The sequence below is a fragment of the Anastrepha obliqua genome, chromosome 2 (genome assembly GCF_027943255.1).
Source record: "Anastrepha obliqua isolate idAnaObli1 chromosome 2, idAnaObli1_1.0, whole genome shotgun sequence".
NCBI lineage: Eukaryota > Metazoa > Arthropoda > Insecta > Diptera > Tephritidae > Anastrepha > Anastrepha obliqua.
In genome coordinates this window covers 35,997,335-36,017,004 of record NC_072893.1, presented here as the reverse complement: position 1 = coordinate 36,017,004, position 19,670 = coordinate 35,997,335, and the positions used below count along the sequence as shown (strand labels likewise).

Sequence of the window (19,670 nt, the reverse complement as noted above, 5' to 3'; positions counted from 1 at the left end):
TTAAAATAAAATGCAAATGCATTTGTCCATGCAGTGTCTTTCCAATTTTAAACGCGAGTAAGAAGAAATTGGAATGACGACAGTATGGTGTTGCCGGATGCCTGCGAATGAAACAAAAATATGAACCAAAATATGAACAAAAATTAAGTATTTAAGTTTAATGTTAATGTTGGGGATGGGGGTTATTGTGCCTCCTTACCACATACACGCATATGACGTTTTAATTTTGGGTTCAATGGTTTTAACACGGAAATCAGTTCTACGCAAAAATACTGTGGATTGCGTAGCTGGAGTTGGACTGATGAGGGTTATGTTTTTGAAGCGCGGCCGAAGGCCGCCCACGCGAAAAAGAGTTCTACGCAAAAATACTGTGGATTGCGTAGCTGGAGTTGGACTGATGAGGGTTATTTTTTTGAAGCGCGGCCGAAGGCCGCCCACGCGAAAAGGTATTCTACGCAAAAATACTGTGGATTGCGTAGCCGGAGTTGGACTGATGAGGGTTATTTTTTTGAAGCGCGGCCGAAGGCCGCCCACGCGAAAAGGTGTTCTACGCAAAAATACTGTGGATTGCGTAGCCGGAGTTGGACTGATGAGGGTTATTTTTTTGAAGCGCGGCCGAAGGCCGCCCACGCGAAAAAAAGTTCTACGCAAAAATACTGTGGAATGCGTAGCCGGAGTTGGACTGATGAGGGTTATTTTTTTGAAGCGCGGCCGAAGGCCGCCCACGCGAAAAGGAGTTTCATTCATTTTTCATTTCGTTTTCTTTTGTCGAGTTCTATAAGATTCCGCCATTAAATTATTTTCAACTTAAAATTACAGAAAAAATACTGCAATTTTACAATGAATTTTCTACTGAACATCTCTGCATACGAACTTCGTTTTTATTTCAGGTGTACGGCAACACCAACTTTGCGCTAAATTAGTGAACTTTAACATTAAATTACTCGAAAACTAAGCGAAATATCAAAAAATTTTACTTTTTCTTTTCGTTTTCTTTTGTCGAGTTCTATAAGAAACCGTCGTCAGATTGCGGCGCCACGGAAACAGCAGTATTGCCCTTACATATGTGGAATAAACAGTTTTTGTTATTGTTGATTTGAAAAACTTAACACATTTTGATTCCATTGTCGTTTGTGCCTTTACTTATGTCCGTCACTGTAATTTAACTGCACCGCAAAAAATTTGCTACAATAATTTTTATGGTTCAATTAAATTTTAATTGTTAAATAAATTATGAAGAGCTACTTTCAAAACGTAAAACAATATTTGTGTATCATTTCCTCGCCTTTTCCAAAACTACTGCAACCAATTAAAGCGAACTGGACAACAAAATGCACTTTCAATGTACGCAAAACGCCGCAATTTATTTTGCAGTCACATGAAAGGCATTAAATCAATGACTTTAAATCTTACTGCCATAGAAATTCTATAAAGAAAAAAAGTTCTAAAGTGGCTTGAAATGCTTGAATACAGAGTATTAAAACAGAGCCCATTAGAAACAAACGCTAAGAAAATTGCACCTCATTCACTTAAACCTGTCGAACAACACATTTCTGGGAACTCCCTGATTTTTACGATAACATTTCGAATATAATTAATCTTTTAGAGATTTTAATGGTGTTGTTGTAATCACAATTACTTTAATTTCAATTAAATCTCTGAAGGAGTAGCAACCGCACAACTTCTATAAGTTATATGTACAAATGTATATTTAAAATAAAGAAATTTCATATAAATATGTATGTATGTATTTATTGGATGTTCATTGACCGTTCACCCAATGGCTGTGAGTGAAACATGAAGAAAAACGAGAATTCCAAAAAATTACCCCTTGCATTGAATATATCAGCGTTGAATGTTGCTTGGTTGATGGTCGCCGTTGTCGCGCCTGTTAGCTGATTAAATTTATCACACTTTTTTGCTTCTAATTGAAAACTGATATCACAACCGTTTAATTAACACCCAAAGTAAGTAGCTTGTTTTCACTCAATTCATTTAATTACTAGCCACTTTTAAGCACATTTTCACTTTTCTTAGAATTACTGACATAGCTTAATTTATTCTTTAAGCAAAACAAGATAAATTTCTTAAGTTAATTTAAATAAAATACGGAGGAAATTTTAGAAAACACCAAACACGACAAATTCGCAACTGCAACTAAACAAAGAACAGCTGAGAGATATGCCAGGGCGAATTCGAACAAGGGTGGTGCTAAGGCGAATTGAGCATCATAGGCGGCGCCTTTCCAAAACAGTTACTTTATTGTTATTATTATATGTAATTTGTTTAAATATAATTAAAATTATAGATTAATCTAATATAAAAGATTTAGCTACCAGGGCTATTGACTTATAAGGGGTGGTTAAGTTTCAAGAGCCGGTGTTCATTTTGAATAAAATAAAATTTTTTAGGAAATTATTGTCATTTCTCTTTATTATGATAATATTGGTATGGTTCAATTACGTATGGAAGAAAATATCGGTCAAATGGCCACCGCGGCCTCGGCGGCACACCTCCGTCCGATGGTCCAAATTTTCGATGACGCTGAGGCATGATTGAGGTTCTATGCCGTTAATGTGCCGAATTATGTCATCCTTTAGCTCTTGAATTGTTGCTGGCTTATCGACGTATTTGAAAGAAAAAATAACCCCAAAGAAAGAAGTCCAACGGTGTCGTTGACGTTTAGGTGTGGTTCACATTCAACATCGGCCGTTGAAATTTAACCACCCTTTATATATATAATTGGCGCGTACACCCTTCTTGGGTGTTTGTTCGCGCTCCTCCTCCTGTTTGTGGCGTACGTCTTGAAGTTGTTCCGCAAATGGAGGGACCTATAGTTTTAAGCCGACTCCGAACAGAAAATATTTTTTATGAGTAGCTTTTTCATGGCAGAAATACACTCGGAGGTTTGCCATTGACTGCCGAGGGTCGAGCGCTATTAAAAAAATGTTTTTATTCATTTTGGTGTTTCACTGAGATTCGAACCGATACTTTACTTTACCCGATACTTTATTTTACGCGATTTTGACAAGTCTGACGTCAAGCTCCTTTCGAATAAAAAACAAACAGAAGGGAAAATACATATTTATGAAAATTCAGTGAATGGCATGGTAATATTGTAATTTGTGAGATGTCAACTAAGCAAACTAATGAAAACGAGGTGCCGCGTATTAAATTGTGAAATCACAAATGAATATCTATAAAGTCTACATATGCTGTTTTATCGTTTTTATGCGGCGAGAAAGTGTATGTATGTGGATGCGTATAACTACTTGTGTTTGGTTGTTTCCATTGATTTTGCCCACTCTTCCTCTTCACAAACAAGTAATTCACCCTCTTTTTGTGTTTATTCCTGGTTTCTGACGACACAGCAAATTCGGAAGGCGCAACGTGATATTCTATAAAACTTGGATATTCTATCAATCTTCTACATAAAAATGCAAAAAACTGCATTTGGAGACTTAATACATATTCATTTGAGTTTTCACACGATTTTTAATTGGTTAAGGTTAAATCTCACAAATCACAATATTACCATGCCATTCACTGAATTTACACAAAAATGTAGTTTCTCCTGCTTTTCGTTTGTTTGTTTTTTATTGGAAAGGAGGCTGACGTCAGACATGTCAAAATCGCCAAAAATAAAGTAACTTTTTTTTTGGAAGACGCCACCTTCAATAGTCAATTTGCCTTGAAAGAAAACAAAAATTCTAATTCAGTTGGCAACGCGATCACTGACAGCTAAGAACGTAGTAATTCTGAATCAATACATCGTGTGAATCAAGAAAACGCTACAATTAATACGCAATTCATTAAATATTTGCTATAAAAACCCACATTCAATGGCTACAAGTAATGCAAAAGGCCTCAAAGCATCAGCATTTGGTGCTAGCTCGTCGGGAGGTGGCAACAGAACTGGCGGGAAGACCGGCCCGGTTTCGACGGCGTCCCAACCTGACACTGACGCTACTAGCAGTGCCATTAATATACCGTTTATAAAAACAAAAGACAACAGCAAACAATTACCAACATACCACGCAGCGCTACAACGGTCTACTGATGATCATTTAGCCGCTGAAGATTTGGATAATATACAATTGGAGCTTGAAACACTGCTGTCTAGTGTGGCGCTACGTTATCGTGTCTTAAAGTCTGAATACGAGAGTTTAGACAAAGATGAGCGACGGAATGAACGACGCACTAAACATGGCGCCAGTGGGGAAACACCCACAACTAATGTGGGTACTTCGTCTAGCGGTAAACGTAAGCGTGAGGAAACGTCAAGCGTACGAAAGCCCAAACATACACCCGCCTCGTCGTTAAAACACACAAAACATGCTAAAAACAGTCCGGTTGCACCGAATACGGATGACAGCATGGATTATGTGCCACCCTCTGGTTCACATGGTCATGGGCAGAATCGTGATCATCATCTGCAAAAGGTTACATTGCCTAAAAATGATACACCAAACAAATTTTGGCTTTCCGTCGAACCATATTGTATGCCATTAACAAACGAGGATCTACGTTTGCTCGATGATCTCTTAGATCAATATTCCGGACCATTGGTGCCGCCTATACCAGAGCTAGGTCCACATTACTCCACCATTTGGGCAACGGAAGATATGAAAGAAGTGCAACAAGCTTCAAATCCTAATGCAAATTCAAATCGCTTGAAACCACAAAATACTGCTGCAACCAGTATGATTAAGAAGGCTGAATCCATGATGGACGAATGTGTCACCGGACCCTTGACACAACGTTTAGTGTCTGCGCTACTGGAGGAGCAACTGATACAAAACCCCAGCGAACTGGCGGCAGCTGCAGTGGCGGATAGCAGCAATAGTAGTAGCGAAAATACGCACTCTTCGGCACAAATGAATTTTCGTTCTCTATCATTGCTACGTAATTGTATCGATATTGAGAAACGTGTGAAAAGAGAACTCATAGAACAAGGTATACTGGATTTAAATGATTTCCCAAACAATGACGAAGACGAAATACATGCTGAAATAAAACGTTTAATTTCGGAACTATCAGCGATTGCTGAGTACAATGGTGCTGCGCTGAAACGACTTCATGAGTCTGCCGCTGAAGAAATCAAACGTCTAGAAATTAAACGAAAACTCGACACAGTCGACCAGGAAATACTTGAAGCGTACAAACGTACCATGCAGAGTAAAGCTAAGCGCAAGCCGCTTAGTGCCGAAGATCAGCAGGAGATATATCGTTTGACTTCGGAACAAAAAACACTTTCTGATCAACTAGAGCGTATACAGGCAAATTGTTTTCTCTACGAATAGTTTTTGGCCACCACTGGTGGAGGGCAAGCACAATCAGATACGCGCGTTATTAGTGCAGCACCTGAACGCTCAATACTAGTGGCGCTTCTAAATGAAAAATAATATTAATTTTCACAATACCATAAGACCTCTAATTTATTTTCTTTTTCTCAACTATAAAATGCAAATTCAAACTTACTGCTGGAAAATGCGAAACCGCACCTCTGCACTATACCACAAATAAAAACGTTATAACCGGATAATATGCTGAAAAACTGAAAATTTAGAAGATCGCATTTTTTTTTAATTGTATTTTTGTATAAATTCAAAGCAAAAACAAAATCGGAAGTTGAAGTTTGTTTGGGAATAACTTAAAGGTTACAGTCACAGTCATTCAAATATGTATAGTCTTTTAGATTGTAGTATTGGATTTGAGGTTTGCGGCGCACAAACCTTTGCCTTAACTAGTGAGAATTGATTTAGGTTGTTGAGACTGTAAAAAATTCAGATATTTCACAGAAGTTGCATCTGTTATAGCAAAATAACATAAAATCGAAACTATTTCAATGCTGAGACAATATTTTTACCTCAACTGTGTTGCCTGTTTAGTCATTGAATTGTGATTTCTTGCGCAAATATTTGCATGAGCGGCTCTTAGCAAAATGTTATTCAATAAAGCATAATTAATAAACGAGTACCTATACAGTGAGGCCTCATACAACCGAGCCCTTACGATTCCACAATTTTAGCCCGCTTATTAGGTGGAGATGAAAACCGAAAGAAAAGTTATAAATTCTCTTTTTTTTTTCTAAGGAAATATTTTTTTTATGAATTGATTATAGTACATTAAATTAATTCTGTTTTTGTTTTTCTAAAAAATAATTACTCATTGAATGTATATAGTAGTTTTAATTTTTACCGCCAGGACAATTTTTTCTTTAGTAGAATAAACTTTTTTGAGACATATTTTTTCCTGCCCTCTCTTTTATTTGAAATAAACGTTTTGCGAACACAAAACAAATTACTCGTAAACAACGTTCTAGTCCGAGAGCCAGGGGTCGATTTTGGACTGCATTTTTATACCGTTAAATTCTTTACTATACTTGTGATTTACTTTTCATGAATAACGAAAGTGAACGTCAGCTGGCGCACCCTCGGTGGGTGTGATGGTGGGAGGGTACGAAACGTATCGAAAAACCAAGTCAGTTAATACCGGCTGAAATTTTTTTTGTGTATTGTTGACATTTAGCAGAATAAAAAAAATAGTCAGCTGCGCCGTAGAGGTGGAAAAATACGTCAGCTGAACAGGCGAATGAGTTGTTAACCATTTTTTTTCGACACGTTTCGCAGCATCCCACGCACAGCTGTCGGTTGGTTTCGTCATCCATTGGATGACGTCTACCTTTAGTATTAAAATCAGTCGGCATGAAATGATGAGGTCAAAATGACTCCTGGCTCCTGGCCTATTCATTGGAGCTACTAGCTACACATTTTTACAAAATTATCCAATTGCACTTACGAATGCTGTGGTGTATTTTTTGCAGTAATAATTGCGACGGTGTTACTTTTTATGAGATCGCATCGCGCGCTGTCTCATAATTTCTGCAACAATACCATCACCACGCGTTGTGTTAGTAAAATGATGACAATCTGATGGTCAACCCTAGCTTATCAAGCGCAGTATAAAATTGTTTACGACGAAATGAATATGGAAGAGGATAAGTTAGTTTTTATTAAATAGATACTACTTTTAAGTGAAATACTGTTTGTTTATCGTTTTTAGCACAAAATTAAGCTCAAAGGAAACGAAGTTATTGATGCGTTATTTCAAATAAAACGTTCGGCACGAAATAACTGCTGTAATATGAAGAATGTTAGAATAAACAATTGCGCCTTCCGAATTCGCCGTATCGTAAGAGCAGATGAACAAACAAGCCAAAGGAAGGGAATTACTTGTTTGTGAAGAAGATTAGTAGGCGCAAGGCGAATTTAAATAAATAAATCGACCTCCAGTAGGCGAAAGCAATGGAAACAACCAAGGTAAGGTGGATTTAATAAGGTGACAGCATTCACCCAGCTGAATTTTTCGCCGTAGGTATGGCTTACGTCAAAATGATATGCTTTGTTTGTATGTATTGGTATGCTTACATTCGTATGTCTACATTTGCTTGCTGATTTTGACATGATGCTTGCACCAAACGCAACAACAAATACATGTAGGGTTTTACTTATATGTGTTTGCTGTCACCTGTAATAAATTCGCCTTGAACCAAGGCAAATTCATTCTCTGTTTTCTACTTTACAAATACTTTGGTTTGACAATCTAACGTACAAAACATTGTTGTTGGTCAAGTGCCACCATCTTTCGTGAATGCGCCTTGGAAACAGAAGAAGAAGAAAAAATTACACACACACACACACATACTTTCTTGCCACGGCGTCTTCCGCATAAAAACAAGCAAACTAAATTTAAACACTTTTTTTAATTTTTGCTTTCACAATTTAGCACACGGCACTTCGTTTTCATTAGTTTGATTAGTTTAAATCTTACAAATTACAATATTACCAAGCCATTCACTGAATTTTCACAAACAAGTAATTTCTTCTACTTTCGTTTGTTTTGTATTGCAAACTGAGCTGAGGTCAGACTTGTCAAAATCGCGAAAAATAAAGTAACTTTTTTTTAATGGCGCCCACCTGAGATACTCTATTCGCCTTGGCACTGGTACGTTTTGCGCGTCACGACAGTTAAAGCGTTGCCGCAACGGATCCAATGTGACGGGTGCGTTATTTTATCATTCTTGAGTTGGATTTAAAACATAAACGATTCCCGGTAGTTGAGCATATATTTTAAAAACTATGCCGTTAAGTTATATTGGAACTGGTGTGGGCTTCTCTTCTCAGACTTATGATGAGACAGATCCAAGTAAATATGCCAAGCAGTTTTTGGATGTTGACGTGCAGGATTTAATATTGCGGGACTTAAATGAATTTCATAATCCCACAACAAGGCCAGTTGATGACAAATTAAATAGTGCAATTTCACTAACGCTGAGGAAATTTGTGAGATTTTCATGGTCGGTGAAGATGCTCCATTTAAACGATGTTTTTAAAAGAGAAAGTGACATATGGACTGAAAGCCCAGGCTTACCATGGACTACAGATGGCGTTAAAACTAAGGGTGAAATTCGAGACGACCCTGAAAAAATTCGTGCCGTACGAAAGTTTTGGCATTCTGTTAAAATCGGGGAGAATGATATAGATTTTCCGGATTGTTGCGCGTTTGCAGATGTGTGCGACGCTGATGAGCATAAAGTGCGCACCATTTGGCATTATCCAGCCACCCTCAAATTTGGGGAAGCGGTTTTTGCTTGGCCATTAATTGAAGCTTACCAAAGATTATTACCAGAAAAGACTCCTATTGCTTATGGACTGGAGACAGCAAGAGGGGCGAAGAAAATTAGAGAACGATTTGCAAAGACAGATAAATACTATTACAGTCTTGGTTTTTTAAATTTTGATAAGACTGTACCCGCTTGGTTAATTGAGATCGCATTCGATATTGTGAAACGTAATTTTAATTATAGGGCTTATCAAGAATATGGAGTTGCAAACTGGCAACAAATGCTGAAAATGATCGATCGTATACGAGACTATTTCATCCATACTACCGTTCGTATGTCTAATGGCAAGCGTTATAAAAAGGATTGCGGTATTCCAAATGGAAGCTATTTCGCCCAGCTTGTTGGCTCAATTGTTAATTGCATTGTGACATATTATGCCCTTTTTGTGACTAATCACCGAACGTTTAGGGATGCAGTGTTTCTCGGCGACAAATCATTCTTTTCAAGCAATGTGCCGGTTGACATTGCTCAGTTTGCATCTGTGGTAGAACGTCTTGGAATGAAAATAAATGTAATACAAGCGCAGGGATCACGTTCCATTGATGAAATGAAATTCCTTGGGTATTATATAAATCATAGGCTGAACAAGAGGACAGAAGTTGATTTGCTCACGTCAGCGGTTGAAAGTATAAAATTAAAAAAGTAGAGGATTCGGTTGCCGAAATGCGATTTGTTCTAAAAATATAATGTGAAAATTTGTTATTTGACTTTCCCCGATTATGGGAGGAGTACGGGTTTTACGATATATAAACATACATAAACACTTATTTGTAATGAAAATTTCTTCAGATTTATTAATAAATGGTAAATAGGAATGAATCCCATAGCAAGTATAAAAATATCAAATATTTATACATAAACGTCTTTCAAATGCAATTCCATGTATTCATTTGCAACGATACTATAAACTAAATTTAGGACTAATATCTAAAGGAAAATTCATACAGACATAAATATTTCATAGAGCAACGACTTTGTTGTTTTTCATATCACAATTTGTTTGGCATGTATGTATGTATGTACATAACTAAGTATTTATGTGATGTTTGAGTAAAATGAGTGCATGAACACAAGTTAGCGGTAGCGTCTACGGCATGGATTGTGCGAATTTCCTTCCACTACAGTCGAGTCTAAGCTAATAGAACGAACGACCTGTATACATCGCCGGCAAAGCACTCGCCAATTGCATAGTTTTATGTGATGTTTAAACGACTGCGCAATGAATTTATGCAAGTTAAACTACAAATACGTTAGTGCATCATTTGTATGGCATACTGAAGTGAATTGACTTAACTTCAAATTTGGTTTTTTAGTATGCAATAAATGATACTTGATAATTGAATTTATCGAGGAATTCCTACGCATGTTTGGCTATAAGATCCGATTTCGTAGACACCAAAATATTGTTACAAATCGCCTTATTACGCAAATTTATATCCTCAGTCAATAAGATAACATGATCAACGTGTTGTTTGGCTTGTAAACAGCAGTTGATAATACGATCGTCGGGTGAGTTCACTTCAACGATATGGTCAAGTTCGCTAAGAGCGCTTTGTGCTGCAGTAAAGCATCAAAATTAACAATTAAATATACATACATACATATATGTAGATATGTTTACCTTGAATGTGCTTAATTTTTGCTTCGAACTTGGCGTTCAGGTATTTAATAGCGCGCACTGCCAACACTTTGGTGCCATCGCCCACTGCAAACTGCTTCAGTTTGTCCAACTCTTGTAATACACAATATGGTATGAAGAGCACAGTACCTCTGGTTTCTATTAGGTGTACGATTATAAAAGTTCAAAGTTCAATAGAATTTTAATTTTCAATTAACATCAATTACGACTACAAACCGCATAATTTCATATGGCTCAACTCTTCAATAAATGTTAGATGTTGTAGTAGCACGTTTGTGTCCAAAACAAAGTAATAAAAACCATTAAGCCACTTTCTATTTGCAGTTGTTGCATCCAGTTTCTGTTCTACCGCATAACGTAAGAGATTTTCATTGACAACGCCGTAATATTCACCCATAGTATCTGATGCTTGACTTCGAACGCTGGGCTCTGCGTTGCTAGACTCATTGCTGGATATCTCTATTATATCGGGCTTCATTTCTTCAATTGGCATCCAATCCATTGGCTCTAAATGTATGAAAATGTATAAGCATATATAAATGTCACTAAATTTACAGGAAATATGAATGTGATAGTATTTAGAGGCATATTGGGTGTTTGCTGGAAGAACGGCTTAAAAGTTTTGAATTTACTTTGCCTTTCTATGTGAATATAAGTACACATTTTCTTCAAATGAAATACTCCTCCAGCCGACGACGAGCAATATGTAAAACTACTTTGGAAAGTTATTATTTCTAACTATGTTCATGAACGCACCATCTACACTGCCGTTAGTGCCGCTAGCCATAGCACTATCGCGTAAAACAACGGCCAAAGCCGACGAACAAGCAGAGGCACAAATCCGCGTTGGCGTATTCAGTTCATTATTATTGGGAAGCTCTTGCTGGCGTAGAGAGTTACGCAGCCGTTCTAAACGAGTGTTAGCTTAAAAAAATTTTTGAATGTTAGTTAAAATTCATCTTTGCTAGTATCTCAATGCTTATCCCTTACCACTACCCCGTTCATATGCGGGCACCAAAAGGTTATTGGGCGTACCAAATATTTGAGATGGTGATGCAGTCAAGGCAACTGCTTTAAAATCCACAGATGGGCTGCCGTTGTTTGGCGTTGCAGTGCCTTTCATTACGATAGCCATTGGCGCAGTTGATGCCGCTTTGCGTTTATTGGAGATATCATTTTCACCATCACCTTCTATCTCAGTTGCATTATTTCTCAACGCCAAATGCACCTTAGGGCGTATGTGTGTATCTTTTCTGCATATTTTGAGGTTATTTTTATCGACACATCCTTCCAGTGGTTTTTGGCTTAAAGCCGTTTTGGTATTACAATATTTGTTGAAGGTACTTTTGCATATGGCTTTTATTTTGCTTACAATGGAACTGCCAATACCGAGGGATGCAGTAGTGCGTTGACTTGTATTCGGTTTATTTTTTAAATCCTCGCTTTTATCTTTATGTGTTTCTTCTTGCTTTACTCGTTTTGGGGATGTTGTTACTGTTTCGCTTGCTAAGATAGCGTTAGACCATGCTCGCCTTTTTCGTTCATTTTTAGGCGAGATTTGTATTGATTTGTTGGGTGTGCTAATTTTCAGTGATTTATCTTTTTCCACTTTGCCCAACAACGCACCTTTACTTGTTGACGGTTGGGAATCCTTTCGCAACTCTATATTGTTATCGGCTTTTAAAGATTTTGATTTTGAATTTCTACTCTTTTTCATATCCGTTTCTTGAGGTACATTATTCTCGATTCCTTCCTTGATTGCGACGTCTTTGTCTTGGCTCCGTCCCCGTTGCGGCTTGTTTTGTTTTTGCGAAACCATTTCTTTGCGTCCTTTTTTCAAGTTCTGTTGGAGTCGCTTAAGGCGGTCCTGTGCAGGAGTACGGAGCATTTTTGCTGTTGCAAAAGAAAATATTTTGTATTTGCTTAATTACAATAAACAAGATATTTTGATTACTTGTGCATTTTTGTGGCGAAAGAGGTTTTTCCTTTGCATTTGTAGTGGCTGATGTGGTGTCACCATCTACGAGTTCACTGCACCATTTGGTTTCGCCAGTTGTTTTGTTGAACATATAATATTTGCCTGGCCTCTTCTTTGATTGACATTTTATCCATTCGCTCGATTTGGATTCACTATTTCGAAGTTGTCGTTTTTCCATCGTGTTGTACTATTTAAGTCACCCCAAATTGCATAAAAGTATTCCAAAAAATATAAATCAGCTACAAGCCACAGATTTTTCTCGCGTCAATCATTTTCTTTTTCATTGACAACAATTTTTCACAGCTGACATAAGGCAATTAACCTTTCAAAGCTCACTGCAAAAAATTGTGAGCAAACTTCATGAAGCAATAATTAAAGGCACCCTGTGCCGGCCATCTTGAGCCACTAAATAAATCCAAAAAAGTTACTTTTTATTTCATATCAAATTTTAAAGAAAAAGTATTTAAAAACATAGAAATGAAAACTTTTGCAAAGAAGTTAGTGTTTTGCCCATTCAGTTTTGGGCAATTGATTTGACTTTAGCATCTTTCAATCGAGAGGTGTATTGCTGAAGCAGACAGCGAGTAACAGCATAGATAATATAAACAGTTTGGCGGTTGGTGAATAGCTGAGCTACTCTTTTCGGAAAATTCGGTCGGTTATGGTGCTCACACTCACCATCGTAAACGTACGCCCGTACGCGTATCAGCTGACACAATGAAACAACGATCTACGATACTACGGAACGGAACGGTGGTGAGAATTCATTTACATGGGGCTCTCATTAGTCATTACGTTGGTGAGTGTGGGCACCATAAATAGCTGACGACCCGTATACGATTCGCCTTTTAACACATATGTGCAACAACAAATGCTGAAAACAGTGAACACCGCACGGAATCTCTTACCGCAGTCCCTTACCGTGCACAAAAACTCAAAAACAACTTTGTAACGTTTTTGTATCAATGAGCGTCGACGAGTCGCGTTACCAATAAGGCAAACGAAAATATTTCTTTATAAAATGAACTCTATTGTAATCACAAAATGTCAGCTGAAAACCATCCCGTCGCAATAATATTTACGGTGTCCGTCGGAATTGTGTTTAAAGGCATTCTTAAAATGTCTGAAATTTGTAATCCTCCTCTTGTAACTCCCTTGTGCCAATGAATAATCTGCTGTTTGAGTTATTCCTAATGTACGGATGCACTCAGTGGCTCCTTTTATTTCCCTTCCGATAGAGAAGGTAATACAACAAAATAAAATTCTTTGCATCGCTCAACATATTGACAATCCGTACTTTGACGATAGCTAGTTGCATTGTGTGCGGACAAGGTAGCGTATTGCCATCGTCGCTACATTAAAAAAAAAGTGCGTGTAGCGTAGTACCCATAACAGAATTGAAACTTTCAAGGCAGACTAAGAAAGAGGGAGAGACCCGAGAGAGAGAGAGAGAAAGAATATATCTAAATAAATTCACAACATTTGCAGAGAATACAAATAGACAAAATTTACAAAAAACGGAGAACGGTCGACCGGTGCAGGTAAGCGCCGGACACAAACCGTGGCAAAAACGCGCACTACTCCGAGTGTTTATCACCCGCACAACCGCAGCGATTCCAGGACCGTAGCAACGGCACAAATTACCGCAAGGCAATACTAATAAATCTGACGCCGGAATGGATAGCTCTTTGAAGTACGCACAAGCACAAGCCAGGAAACGGAAATATGCGCCAAAAAGTAGGCACCAAAAAAAAAAACGCCAAAAAAATTGGGACCAAAAAACGCCCGAAAAGTAGGCACCAAAATATATTTCTTACAAGTTTGCGCCAACAAACAAGCGCCAAAAAGTAGGCGGTGTTATTTCTCACTAGAAATTAGCAACCACAAGGAAAAACTCAGGACAAATAGCCCTAAGTGTATCTAAGGTATATATGTATAAGGTATAGCTCTCTCTCTCTCCTTTCCCTCTACGTTATATCTTTTTTCTCTCTCGCGTAACGGAAATGCCCAAAACGTTGCATGGCCTTGAAATTTTACTCTCCATTCTCGCTCGTCCATCAACGCCCAAACAGTTTCACTTCAATAATGTAAATGTAAAAAAAAAAATGTAGTGCAGATGACGATACGACCCGTGAGCGAAGGCTTTTAAGGGGTATTTTACTTCTATTTGGTTTTGGTTATCACAATTATTTGTCAAATTACGAACTTTTGGGTGTTTATTTAGGGTATTCATATTTCTAAGACGGCCGCCGTAGCCGAATGGTTTGGTGTGTAACTATCATTTGGAATTCGGAGTACATAGGTTCGAATCTCAGTGAAACATCAAAATGAAGAAAAAGTTTGTTCTATTGGCGGCCGCTCCTCGGCAGGCAATGGCAAACCTCCGAGTGTATTTCTGCTATGAAAAAGCTCCTCATAATAAAATATCTGTCGTTCGGAGTCGGCTTGAAACTGTAGGTGCCTCCATTTGGGGAACAACTTCAAGGCGCACGCCATAGAAGGAAGAGCTCGGCAAACACTCAAAAAGGGTGTAAGCGCCAATTATATATATATTTATATATCATCACTACCAAAAGGGATTTTTTTTATTAGTGCTGCCGAAAACAATTATGTATATTGCGAAATGTTATTTTAATCGATCAAAGTTTTGTGCACGTTTGAAAAACTTCACGGTTTCCCAGATTGTTAGCGCGAATTTTGTGAACTTCGCGAATCGAGGTGTTCATTTTTTCATGTATAATTAAACCATAAAATTGTAGGTAAATATAACTTTACCAGATAGGTAAACGCAACTACACCAGGAGATAAATTTTATATGACGCTTTTCACACTCATTTCAAAATGAAGCCATTATCTTAAGACACAAAAAAGACAAGCATCTTGCTCCTCCCTACACATCACTCAAAATACTATGTGGTTCCACTCAAAATACTATGTGGTTCCATTGCTCTTAAACCCTTCCGTCTGAAAGTATAGATGGACAAATTTTGTTAATGTGCGCAAATGCGATACTGTAAACACATTTCGAAAAAAACCAATGTTCGAAAAAGCTTAATATGCATTTAAGGCTCAGCATGAACGCAGCTTTATTAATTCAATAACAAACTTTTTTCAAACTGTCTGGCAGCATTTCAATTGGCACAGGGAAGGGCCGCATTTATTTGTATTTTCTGGAAAGTGTACAACAACCTTGCAACCCCTTAAGAAGGTTACGATTGGGCTCATCTTGGCAATTGGATGCATTTAACTATCTGGAGCAACCGGTGTTTTTCCAAATTTATATTTTTCTTATAAATACTTGTTATTAAAACAAAACCGACATTTATAATATTCTTTCGGCGCAAGCAACATGATCAAGGTGAGCACAATAACAAAGAAAAAACAATAAATAAGTATTGCATTTCCCCCCTGCGGCGTGATAAGCAAAGTCCAAAGTTCATTCGGGCAAAGTGAAGAATTTGTATTGTTTTTCTACATATAAACAAGGTTTACATATTATACAATCACACTCTAATATTATCTCACTGACGATATTATGGATTCCTAACGAAATTTTTGCATTGTTCCAGAACGCTGTATCTCTAGTTACTGGTGGAGCCTCCGGTTTGGGGCGCGCAGCTGTTGAAAGATTTGCTCGTCAAGGCGCTCGTGTTGTGTTGGCCGATTTAAGCAGCTCGAAAGGCAGTGAGGTAGCCCGTGAGATTGGCGACAATGTAATCTTTGTGCCAGTCGACGTGACCTCCGAGAAGGATGTGCAAGAGGCAGTGCAGACTGCCAAGGAAAAGTTTGGACGTCTCGATTTAGCTGTTAACTGTGCTGGTACAGCTGTGGCTGTGAAGACTTATAATTTCAACAAGGATGTGGCACATCGTTTGGATGACTTTACTCGTGTACTTACGGTCAACACCATTGGCACATTCAATGTCATTCGTCTTGCGGCCGGTGTGATGGGTATAAATGAACCCAACAAAGATGGCCAACGTGGTGTTATTGTAAACACAGCATCCGTAGCTGCATATGATGGCCAAATCGGACAGGCAGCCTACGCTGCTTCAAAGGCTGCTGTAGTTGGTATGACTCTGCCTATTGCTCGTGATCTTAGCACACAAGGCATTCGTGTGTGTACCATCGCTCCTGGCCTTTTCAATACACCAATGTTGATGTCATTGCCAGAGAAGGTGCGTACCTTTTTGGCCAAATCGATACCATTTCCTCAACGCTTGGGCGAGCCATCCGAATATGCTCATTTAGTGCAGGCGATTTATGAAAACCCGTTGCTGAATGGTGAGACCATTCGTCTCGATGGTGCACTTCGCATGCAACCTTAAAAGTCGATTTTTCAAACTAATTTCCTGCAATTCACCGTCTAAAACGTTGCATTTAATTTGAGAGAATGTTTTTTTTTGTAAATCTAGTTATTAAGTTGAATGTTCCAATCGTACGCTACGTGCAGACATGCCTCTATATGTGTATACTACACGTTATCTACGAAATATTCAAAAATGTCAATTATACAATTATAAATGAAAATAAAGTGAATCAAGTTTTCTATACAATAATTCCTGTAAGAATATTTGGTTGTTTTAATTATCTCGGTACACAAAAATAGCTTATCAATTGTCGCGTCAACTGGAACGATGAACTTGTTTGTTATCAAGCTTTGGTGATTTACTGTTATCTCAAATATATTTGATTGTGTTTACACTTGCATTTATGTAGGCAGAATATCCAGGCAGGGGGTATATTCAGAAACGCATTATAATGCGCAACGTACTTTTGCAGTGTTGGCAATGCGTTCAGAAATGCAAATATGGCAGTACTGCAAATGCATCGCGTTCCAAAACGCCATTTTTGTATCAAACGTCACGCATTATTTGCAGGAAAAATTTTAATACTGCCGCTGATTACGCTAATATGATGTCTGATGAAAAGTGAGTATAAAACTAATTTTTTTAGCTTTTAATGCAAAGATATATTAAATATACGTTATTAAAACAATATTTTATTACATTTTTCTTGATTTTAGCGATTATCTAAGTACATCGGAAGTAAAGTTGCTTCTCAGAGTCCGACTGAGCATGGAAAATGAATTTGCTTCAGGGAGGAGGAAAGAGTGTTTTGTGGAATACGGTGGCGGAAGAAGTAAAAAAAAGTGAATAAAGATTTGAAGATAGACGGGCAAATCGCGCAGCGAAAATTTTCTAATTGTTTCAAAAAAAGATTTTTTATTTTTTGAAAATTGGAAAAGTAATGAATTACAATCATAATAAAAAAGCATTAGCGACTAGGAAAAAAAGATTTATTTTTGGGAATTTTTCGTTTTAATGAACATCTTACTATATGTGATCTTCTTTTTAGCTTTATTTAGCAAAAAACTATCACTTTTTACTTCAAATATATCGTCAACAATTAAACTCAATAATACTTCCATTTTAGTGTAAAACGTGTTCATAAATTCAACAAATCTTTTTGCAAATCGTTAACAAATCTATCAATTGCATCACTTGTCACATTGGCAGTGTTGCCAGCGCTGCAATTACTGCGCATTTATAATGCGTTTCTGAATATACCCAGGAGCAAGAAAAGGCCACTAAAGCCTCTGATAGCCAAGACTTGGAAATATGTAATTTAACTTAGCTTATTTCTCGTAGTAATTTAAGAATTGTTATAGTGCTCACACACACCGAACTTGTACGTGTGCGGTGTCTGTTTGACGTCAGATACACAAAACTGACCAACACTTATGCCCGTAAGGCGACGTAAAAAACAGCTGCCTTGTGTGTAAAATTGTATGCCTGTGTTTGTAAAATAGTGAGGTATACCAGTCTAATGAACTATAACCATATCCGCTGGCGGCGAATCTTACTCGATATCTTTGTTATTGCGTTCACATGCAAATTTTTCGTTAATGGAAGAGGCCTTTTGTTGTTTGTTAAGAAAAAGTTAATAGAGCATAGATATAGAGAGAGGGGAAATGGCGAATAGAAGAGATCTCTTGTTGCTGCTTTCACATGCAAATTTTACGTTAAATTAGTCGAGCAGAGAGATAACGAGCAGAGAAGTGGCGAATTGAAGAGGCCCATGATAAACTAAAGCCAAAAACCAACAAATGCAATAGTTAATTTATTTATTATGCTAACAGTATAGAGCACCGCCGTAATAATATATTTTTTTAATACAAATTTAAATTTTTATAAGTTTATTTTGCTAATTATTTTAAAATGTTCAGTTTGGCAACACTAGGCTAATGCTAAATAATCTAATTTTATCATAACTTTGTAAACTGCTATGTTAAAATGATTTTGGGCAATAAATGAAATGAAATGAGTAGGCGCTGAGAGAACATCAGCTGGCACAGCTTCACGACAAAAATTAGAATTTCTCATATTACGCACGAGCTAGATCCTGTCAGCTGGCATGTAACATACGTTAATGTCAAGAATGATAGAAACAAGATTGCGCCCATCAAATAGTGAGTGACGTCACATTGGCCGAGTTATGCAGTGTTGCCAACCATTTGCTCTTCGCAATAAATTTAATGCTTTTTTATACCCAAAATGGGAAAATTTTTAAGTTTGGTGTTAGTTTTTTTTTTTTTAATTCAAAGCTACCGAAACTGTAAGTTAAACAAAAACTGTATTATTAAGCAAAAGAAGGTTAAAAAGGTCACTCTAAAAAGATTTTAATGCTAATAAAAATTTGTTGATCTTATAAAATTTAATATTTTGAAAGAGCAAATTTAATTTTTTGTATCTTTTAAGGTTATGGAAAAATATTAAATCTTCTTCTCTCTACTCTTCTTAAGATTGAAAACCTTTTTACACATTTTACTGAATGCGAATTAAAATCATAGAGGTATAATCGTTTCTTCCGGTCACCAATCCTTAGGGCATTAAGAGGTGTATTCATAGTAAATATAAGCAAAAAAAAATACCTGAAAACCATAAAACCAGAAACCATACTGACATTTTTACCAAAAGAGTACCTTATCTAGTTACATAACCGCAAATATAGCAAAAAAGTCGTCCCTTTAACAAAAGAGTTTCTCTTAACAAAAAAAAACTTATAAATAAAATTGTTATGGTTATCACATTTATTTAAAATAACGCACATTTTCAAGACAATTTGTCACGCATACAAAGTTCTTAAAGTAATTCAATAAAAATTTGGTGATTTATTTTCTTTAAATGGGCGTTTTAGTGCGTTTTTATATCCAAAGCGAGAGAGAGATTTGACTGCTGAAAGGAGAAGAACACCAACAACAACTGCAATCGCGGGCAATGCGACCAGATGTTAAAAAAAGTAAAGCTAAATAAAACTGAGTGAATTATTGAACTAATTTAAAAAAATGTATATTTTGCAAAATT

At 37.1% G+C, this 19,670-nt stretch overlaps 4 protein-coding genes across 5 annotated transcripts in view; 2 read left to right on the top strand and 2 right to left on the bottom strand.

Moving 5' to 3' along the window:
- LOC129237903 (xenotropic and polytropic retrovirus receptor 1-like) overlaps positions 1-2,140 on the bottom strand; it is a 49,877-nt gene extending 47,737 nt beyond the window's left edge. For both annotated transcript variants that reach the window (XM_054872879.1, XM_054872880.1), the window contains exon 1: positions 1,829-2,140. The gene's annotated coding sequence lies outside the window, so the exon portion shown is untranslated. The remainder of the gene's footprint in view (positions 1-1,828) is intronic.
- Positions 2,141-3,731: 1,591 nt separating this feature from the next.
- On the top strand, positions 3,732-5,571 carry LOC129238995 (transcriptional adapter 3). Its single transcript, XM_054874251.1, has one exon. It carries the CDS (start codon positions 3,843-3,845, stop codon positions 5,301-5,303), a length of 1,461 nt encoding a protein of 486 aa, XP_054730226.1. The 5' UTR covers positions 3,732-3,842; the 3' UTR covers positions 5,304-5,571.
- A 3,961-nt stretch (positions 5,572-9,532) lies between these two features.
- On the bottom strand, positions 9,533-12,633 carry LOC129237780 (uncharacterized). The gene is made up of 6 exons (XM_054872714.1): positions 12,280-12,633; positions 11,316-12,218; positions 11,082-11,249; positions 10,542-10,832; positions 10,308-10,463; positions 9,533-10,243 (listed from the first exon to the last, which is right to left on the bottom strand). Exons 1-6 carry the CDS (start codon positions 12,479-12,481, stop codon positions 10,044-10,046), a joined length of 1,920 nt encoding a protein of 639 aa, XP_054728689.1. The 5' UTR covers positions 12,482-12,633; the 3' UTR covers positions 9,533-10,043.
- Positions 12,634-15,478: 2,845 nt separating this feature from the next.
- On the top strand, positions 15,479-16,876 carry LOC129238945 (3-hydroxyacyl-CoA dehydrogenase type-2). The gene is made up of 2 exons (XM_054874191.1): positions 15,479-15,661; positions 15,873-16,876. Exons 1-2 carry the CDS (start codon positions 15,653-15,655, stop codon positions 16,629-16,631), a joined length of 768 nt encoding a protein of 255 aa, XP_054730166.1. The 5' UTR covers positions 15,479-15,652; the 3' UTR covers positions 16,632-16,876.
- The last annotated feature ends 2,794 nt before the right edge of the window (positions 16,877-19,670 follow it).